Source organism: Alexandromys fortis, unplaced genomic scaffold (genome assembly GCF_014885135.2).
Source record: "Alexandromys fortis isolate MF-2015 unplaced genomic scaffold, M_Fortis_MF-2015_v1.1 scaffold_242, whole genome shotgun sequence".
In the NCBI taxonomy this organism is placed as follows: domain Eukaryota; kingdom Metazoa; phylum Chordata; class Mammalia; order Rodentia; family Cricetidae; genus Alexandromys; species Alexandromys fortis.
Window position 1 is genome coordinate 1,236,808 of NW_026068123.1, and position 8,235 is coordinate 1,245,042.

The 8,235-nt window shown below is 46.0% G+C and overlaps 1 protein-coding gene across 4 annotated transcripts in view; it reads left to right on the top strand.

The window, feature by feature from the left end:
• Dnmt1 (DNA methyltransferase 1) overlaps positions 1-8,235 on the top strand; it is a 53,183-nt gene that overhangs the window by 12,495 nt on the left and 32,453 nt on the right. For all 4 annotated transcript variants that reach the window (XM_050125460.1, XM_050125457.1, XM_050125458.1 and 1 more), the window contains exons 2-8: positions 1,903-1,939; positions 2,524-2,631; positions 2,719-2,923; positions 3,740-3,815; positions 6,297-6,372; positions 7,401-7,432; positions 7,797-7,875. In XM_050125460.1, the coding sequence (XP_049981417.1) occupies positions 2,848-2,923; positions 3,740-3,815; positions 6,297-6,372; positions 7,401-7,432; positions 7,797-7,875 (339 nt within the window). In that variant the 5' untranslated portion in view covers positions 1,903-1,939; positions 2,524-2,631; positions 2,719-2,847. The remainder of the gene's footprint in view (positions 1-1,902; positions 1,940-2,523; positions 2,632-2,718; positions 2,924-3,739; positions 3,816-6,296; positions 6,373-7,400; positions 7,433-7,796; positions 7,876-8,235) is intronic.

Below are 8,235 nucleotides of genomic sequence, written 5' to 3' on the forward strand. Positions count from 1 at the left end.
AAAAAAAAAAAAAAAAAAAAAAATCTAGGCCGGCCTGGAACTTGCCATCCTCCTACCTCTACCTCTGAAGTGTTGGGATTGCAGTTCAATGCTGCTGTTCCTGGCTATGTCTGCCTACTTTTTCAAAGGTTTATGTGTATTTTATCTTCACTAGGTGGCTAAACTCTTGGAAGTAGTTAGGAATGGATCATGGCCTGTATGGTCAGCATGGGGTGAAGGAGGTTTCGAGTTCTCCACTTGGACTTTCTCATTCTTTTTGAGACCTACTGCTTTCTGTTGCACAGGGTAGCCTTGAACTTGACCCTATGAACTCTTCCATCCAGTGCTAGATTCCAGGCCTGAACCATCAAGCTTGATTGAGTCTTACCTGGTAGAATCTCAGATCTAGGGCTGTTGAGTTGGCCACAGCTGCTGTGTCCTGGCTTCATTTTGAGGGAGTGTGATTCGCAGTAGATCTTGTGCTGGGTTCCATCCCAGCATCTGGTGGGGCACCAAATCGACAGTCACACGCACAGCTGTAGCAGCTGTGTTTATGCCTCTGGCTGTAAACGTCCACCTGTGCAGCTGCCTTTCTTCGAGTCTTGCCTTGGGCCAAGTGACTATCCGAGTGGGGCTCTGAGCCTGCAGGGAATTTTGTTTTCCTTTGGGTGCTGTAGTAGAACTTGGGGCTTTTTGTGTGTTAGGCAGCACTCTGCCAAACTCCAGTCTGAGCTTTGGAAAAACAGCCATTCCAGAGCCTTTTTCTTTAGTTTCCTGGAGCCTAGGCTTGCCTTAAATTCATTTTATAGCCTAGGCTGGCCTTGAACTCCTGAACCTCCTCCCTACGTCCTAAGAGCTGGGCTCACACGTATGCATCATCATTCCTGGGTTACTGGGTACTAGGATGGAACCCAGAATATGCATATTGGGCTAGCATTCTCAAGGCCCCAGCTCTCCAGAGCTAGAGTCCCTGTTGTACTGTAGTTAACTGTAACTGTAAGTATCGTTGGCATGGTATTGAACGTCTTTTCTAAGGGAAAACCCCTTTGCTAATATTAGTCCACTTACCCAGCTTCTGACCAAGAACAAACTAGGGTCTGCCAGTAGCTGGAGTAACCACGGTGCCTCTGGTCCAGCAGCCGCTGGGAATACTGAATCTACACTCTAGCTACCGAAAACTGAGCAACCAGACTTCAGGGCTGCTGGAATGGGGCAGAGTTGGCACAGGCCTGGCTCCTGTCCATGACGGTTAGACCTGTTCACCCTCCACTGTCCCCAAGCTTGGTCGCAGGCTACCACTTCTGTGGCTTTTCATTCTTCTAGTGGTCCCTGACCAGAGAGGTAAGGTAATCAGTAATCTGACAACTCTCTCAGACAAGTCCAAGAGAATTCTGTACTTCCAAACTTAGGTACACATTCTGGAAGTTGAGCGCTTTGAGATCTTGGCTTGCTTTGTTGTCGTGTCCTGTCTGTATCCCCATCCCCGTGGTGCTAGGGATGAAATCCAAGGCCACCTGAGCTGCATTCTCAGCTCACCATCTGATCTATCAGATTTCCTCTCCAGTGCCTCTGTAAGTGGGCATGCCTGATGCCCTAGACACCTCATTTTCCCCATTTTATCCCTGGCTGGTCCTCACAGTGCAGCCATGACCCATGCCGACATCGTTCATGCTGTGGCAGGCCCAGCTGGGAAAACAGTTGTAGGTCATACAGGAAAGACCCTGACTATGGCCTGTTCCCAATTTGCTTTCTTGTACTTTCTGCCCCTCTGCTTTGAGACAGGGTTTCCTGTAGTCCAAGCTAGCCTCAAACTCACAATGTATAACCGAAGATGACTTTGAGTTCTTGCTCCTCCTGCCCCTTCTGCTTCTCAGAGGTGAACGAAGTTGCTTATTTTATTTTTGTATCACTTTCTTTACTCAGGCTCAAAGACTTGGAAAGAGATGGTTTAACAGAAAAGGTAATTGCTCTTCCTTCAAATATTCACTTGTACATGTATGTGTGCCTGTGCATGTGTTCGCATATATATGGGTGCCCATATGCAGTCAGGTGCATGCATGTAGAGACCAGAGGTTGACGTCAGATGTTTTTCTTTATCACTGTCCACTGGAACTCATGGTTCAACCAGTCTTAAGTAGCCAAGCTTGGCCTAGGAATCCCCTTTCCTGCCTACTGAGTACTGGATTCTGCCAAGCTTTTATGCCGGTACAGGAGATCTGATCTCTGGTCTTCGTACTTGCATGACAAGCTATCGCCCCAGACCCTAGTTCATTTCTGAGGCAGGGTTTTGATCCATAACTTGGGCTGACCCTGAACTTAGTAGATAGTTAAACTGACCTCAGATTAAACTGGCAACCCTCCTTGTTTAAGCTTCCCGAGTATTGAGATCTCAGGCGTCCTACACTATGCCTAGCGTGATATTTTTTTTGGCTGAGCCAGGGCTGTCAGCACCCAGCCATTGGGATGGCCAGGTGCAGCTTATCTATGAGTTTGTTAATTGCTGTCTTGGGAGACTGGGGGTTCCTCATCTGTGTCCTTCCACAGGAGTGTGTGAAAGAGAAATTGAACCTGTTGCATGAATTCCTGCAAACAGAAATCAAGAGCCAGTTATATGACTTGGAAACCAAATTACATAAAGAAGAATTGTCTGAGGTAAGTTTGTTTCCCAGTTTTTAGGGAGGCAGAGGCTCCTGTTTGTCTCACTGTGATGTCTTCCTACTAAATATTTCTTTGTTGTAGGAGGGCTACCTGGCTAAAGTGAAATCCCTTTTAAATAAAGATTTGTCCTTGGAGAACGGAACTCACTCTCTCACTCGGAAAGCCAACGATTGTCCAGCCAACGGGAGCCGGCCAAGCCGGAAAGCAGAAATGGCAGATTCAAAACAATCCTCCAAGCCCAAGCCTCGGACACCCAGGAGAAGCAAGTGGGACAGTGAGGCCAGTTGTAAGGACACGTGGCATAGTGACTTACAGTTGTTTGCTTATTTTGGGTTTCTGGCTGTTTTGAGACAGTGCCTGTCTATAGCGTAGGCTGACCTTAAACTCTGCCCTCCTACTTCAGCCTCCTGAGTGCTGGGATGTTTCTACCTTGAGCCTATGAGCATGCACCGCATGCATGTATTTTAGTTGTGTCTGTTAGTTTCTGGCGCTGAGAAGGAAGCCTAAGGCCCTGTGAACACTTGAGAACATGCTGACATTCAGCTGCACCCTTATTCTCTGGTTAAGTTTAACTTTTCCTTCCCATATCTGTTGTCCTGTCTGTCTCTGTCTTTTGCAGTGCCAGGGATGAAACCTAAGACCTGCAGTGTGCTAGGGAAGGGCACATCTAGCAAGCCCCAGCTGTTCTGTTCTCTTTGGGGGGGGGGGGTGTTGATGGAGCCCAGAGCAATGTGCATGCTGCACAGGTTCTTTGTCACGGAGCTGCACCGAGCCTCTGGTTTATTTTCTGTGCACCTCTACCTTACCTTAGACTCTCATAGATGGACCCCACGTGAGGTTTCAGTTTACGGATTTTATGTTTATAATGATTTGACATGGTGCTTGGTCACCATTCTGGGCTTCCTTTCCCTGGGTTGTATGCTATCGTCAGGTACTGGACAATGGCAGCTCTAAGGGACTGTCTGTTGACATGTGCAAGCTGGTACGCAGTTTAGTCTAGATTGAAAGCCAAGGAGTGTATATTCGTGCAGCCCTTGGCTTCTGTAGTCACTTGTTCGCGTTGAAGAATGCCATGTCCTTTTTCTCGTTTGCTTTTAAACAGCTGAAGCTTCATCCAGCTCCATGGCTGTGAGAAGAATCACTAGGCAGACCACTATCACATCTCACTTCATGAAGGGGTCAGTATGTAATGAAGGGGCTATTAGCCATTTCTTGGGGTCTGGTAATTTTTGAAAATATGAATGGCTTTCATAATTTTTTTTTTTTTTACCTTTATTTTAGTACTGAGGATTAGGAACCTCTGAGCCATGCCCCTACCCTCATAGGGATTTCTGGCAGAGGATTTCCCACTGAGCTGCAGCCCTACATATATTATCTATTTTGCAGGTTTTGTTCTGTAGACATTGTCAAACGTTCCTTATAAACACTTGGTCTTTTTTCACATTTTGAGAAAACTTAAAGCATACATAAAACTCTAGTATATAGTATAAGAACCCTTAGTGCTCAGTGCTGGAGAGATGGTTTAGCAGATAAGAGCACTGGCTGCTTTTGTGGAGGACCTAGATTTGATTTCCTCCATCCACATGATAGTTCATGGCCATCTGTTAACTCCAGTCCTGACAATATGATGTCCTCTTCCAGCATTCTTACGCACTGTAAGCATGTGGTGCACAGATACATGTAGACAAAACATCCATACACATAAAATTTAAAGAACAAAACAACAAAGAACCCTCATACTCATCACCCGTTAATAGGAAAATAAAGCATAATACTGTTTCCATGACTTTTATGAACTTTTGTTTTTTCCAGTACTGGAACCTTCACAAAGCTATACCAACCAACTTCATATGGACATATTTATATAGACATATCCATGTTTTGTTACGGTTTTGTTTTTAAGATTTAATTTTATGTATGCGAGTATTTTGCATGTGTGTGTGTGTACCACATTGTGTAGTGCCTGCAGAAGTCAGGAAAGGGTGCTGATCCCCTGGAACTGGAGTTGCTAATTGTTCTGAGCCACTGGGTGCTGGGCCCTGAACCCAGGTTCTCTGTAAGAGGAGCAGGTGCCATCTCTCCAGCTTCATACATATCTTGTGTACATTCATAGTGTATATATGTTATGTGTATGCCTTTCTTCAACTTGATCACCCAACTGGACAGCCAGGGCCTAGGTTGAACTCAAGCCTTCAAGAGCACTGGGTGGTCTTAATTGCTGAATTAAGCAATAGTGTTTCTCTGAAACATTAGAATTTTGCCTGCTACTTTGTAAGTCTCAGAGCAATGGGTCTAGACAACAATGGCTTTTTTTTTTTTTTTTTTTTTTTTTTGAGACAGGGTTTCTCTAGCTGTAGCTGTCCTGGAACTAGCTCTTGTAGACCAGGCTGGCCTTGAATTCACAGATATCTGCCTGCCTCTGCCTCCTGAGTGCTAGAATTAAAGGCATGTGCCACCACCAGTCGGCTGGCTTCTCGTTTTACAAAAAGATAACAACAGATTTTTGACAAAGGTGACTCTGTCCTTTGAATCAGCCTCAGAAAATACAAAGCTGAGCAACTGCTTTTCCAGAAGATCTGGTTTTAATTTCTAGCACCTACATGGTGGTTCATCCTCTTCTGGCTTCTGCAAGTACCAGGCACACATAGTGCACAGACATACATGCAAGCAAAACACTCATACACGCTAAAAAATGTTAAGTATAAAGCTGGAGATAGTGAGATCTAGCAGGCAAAGTGCTTGCTTGCTCTGCAAGCACAAGAACCTGTTTTCAGATCCCCAACACCATGTTAAAAGCCAGGTCTAAGCACGGAGAGGGTGGAGACAGGTTCTGGGCCCTGGCTGTCCAGATAGTCCAGTTAAGCTGGTGAGCTCTATAATCAGTGAGAGACTGTCTCACAAAAAGCAGGACAGCTTTACCCAATCCAAAATGGGTAATCACATTGCAGAAATGCATGCATATAACGTATATACACTATAAATGTATATGAATACGTGTGTGGGGCTGGAGAGATGGCTCAGTGCATAAGAGTATCTGATTTTCTTGCAGAGGGTCAGGGTTCAGGGCCCAGCACCCAGCTCACACAACCTTTGGTAATTCCAGTTCCAGGGGATCCAGCACCCTCTCCATTCTTCTACAGGCACTACCCAGTGTGGTGCATAAACACAAATGCAGGCAAAGCAGCCAGGTGGTGGTAGTGCACACCTTTAATCCCAGCACTCAGGAGGCAGAGGCAGGTGGCTCTGAGTTCGAGACCAGCCTGGTCTACAAGAGCTAGTTCTAGGACAGGCTCCAAAGCAACCCAGAGAAACCCTGTCTTTAAAAGAAAAATGCAGGCAAAGCATTTGTACATATGAAATGAAAAGATTTTAAAAACAATATATGGATGTTGAGCACTGATGTGTTCACAACTACCTGTAACTTCAGCTCCAGAGTACATGATACTCTCCTAACCTCCAAGAGTACATGCACACAACTTCAAATCATACAAGTAACTTTAAAAGAAACTCTTCAGTCCTGGAGTGATGGGCCCCTCCTGGCGGGGAAGACAAACTGTGCCTTCAAGAGGTTCTTTTGTAAAAGAAAAGTTATTGAAGGCCACTGGATGGCTGGGTTTGTGTGTGTGTCTTAGAACTAACGTCTCCTTACCATGTGACAGCACCACTAAACCGAAACCCAAGGACGAATCCGAGAAGAGAATCCTAGAGGAGTCAGTTGCAGAGGAGAGAGACCAGGTGGGTCATCCTGTTGACTCTGGACATTTAACTTGGATGTGTTTGTTGGCAAAAGCTGGTCTGTCTAAACATTCCTTGTAGTAGGGGTGCTCGGTGTTTGTGGGACAGGGCTGCTGCTGCAGTGTGCTCTTGTGCTAGCGCCCGGCAGACTGGAGTCCTATAACAGCGGATGCTGTGGCTCTGGTCTAAAGGCATAGGGAGGCAGTTCTATTTTTTTCAATGTTGGATTCAAACCTAGGGCTTCACCCATGTAAGCACTGCACTACTCAGCTACACACAGGATCCCTGTGTTTGATATACACAAATATATTGAGACAGTATTCTATAGCCCAGGGCTTGAACTGTGTGTACTTGAGCCTGGACTTGAAGTCTTGGTCTTCCTGCCTCCACCTCCCAAGTTCTAGGATGACATATTTGCACCACTATCCCAGATGGTTGGGATTTTTATGTGTATGTTTGTGGTTCTTGTGTGTGGGTATGTGCACATGCATGCAGGTGCCCAAGGAGGTGTCCAAGTATCTTAGGAGAGACAGGAAGCAGCCTCTGGGGGTAGAAAAATGCCAGATCACTGGAGCTAGTTCCTGGGGTGGTGAACCACGGACATGGGTCCTGGGAAGTGAATTCTGGTCCTCTGGAAGAACAGAGTGCACTCTTAGTGAGTGAGCCAACTCTCATGCATCCTGCTCTCTTTTGAGACAGGACATCACTGCATAATCCAGGCTACCCTGAAACTAGCTAAGGCTGGCCTTGATCTTATGGTGATTGCCCTGCCTCAACTGCCTGAGTGCTGGGTTATAGGTGTGGGCTAGCATACCTGGCTCTACCCCTCTACCCACTCTGTTTAACTGTGGTTGGGGGTTGATCTGTTTTTGTTGTTTTTGTTTTGTTTTTGTTTTTGTTTTGAGCTGAGGACAGAACCTAGGGCCTTGCACTTGCTAGGCAATCACTCTACCCCTGAGCTGAATCCCCAGCCCCGATCTACTTTTCAAATCAACATTGTCTTAATTTCTATTCTTCCCTCTGCCCAGGATAAGAGACGCAGAGTTACAAGCACAGAGCGGTAAGCATCCTTATAATCTCCTCTTTGATTTGTCTCAGTTATAGAAATTATTTTCTGAAAGCTAGAGTTCTGTAGTAAGTTTCCTTGGCCACTATAATCCTGTTAAGGATGCTGAATTTGGAAACAAAGTATTAATCTTTTAATTCATGTAGAATTCTCCCTCATCCCAGAAGGAGTTGAGGTCTCCTGGTATGAGACCTGAATTGAAAGGTCTCCCTCAGTATTCGATGGTGAAACAACACTTGACTGTCAACTGTCCTGGCGTGGCGATTACTCTTGGTGTAGGAAGCTGGGCTCATGAATCTGCTTCTGGAGACTGAGTTGCTTGGTTCCTGCCTATATAATAGTCTACTTTGCCTGACAGTGGTGCTGGAGTTTCTGTAGTGGAACCGGAAAGTGTAACACCAGGAACCCCCACGAGTCGGGAAAAGCAAGGTGACCAGGTAAAGCCCCTTTACCACCTTCTTTCCCTGAGCATGTCTCTGGTTTCCGGAATGAGGTGGAGTGGGGGAGAGCAACAGTGAATTTCAGCTGATGTAGGAAGCCTTGACTGAGACTCTGTGGAGGTCTCCTTTTTGAGCAATAGGAAATGCTGGAGGTTCCATAGCACCATCCAAATACAAAGCCACCCTCCTGGGCTGGGTCCTGGTTCATTGGCAAGAGTTTTGGCATAGCATGCTTGAGGTTCTGGGTCCATCCTTTGTAGAAGGAGCTGCAGGCAAGCCTGCTTTTCGTCTTGCCCGGCTCCCGCACGGCTAGCTTTACACCCGAAATAATACACAAATTGTATTTTTTTTTTTTTT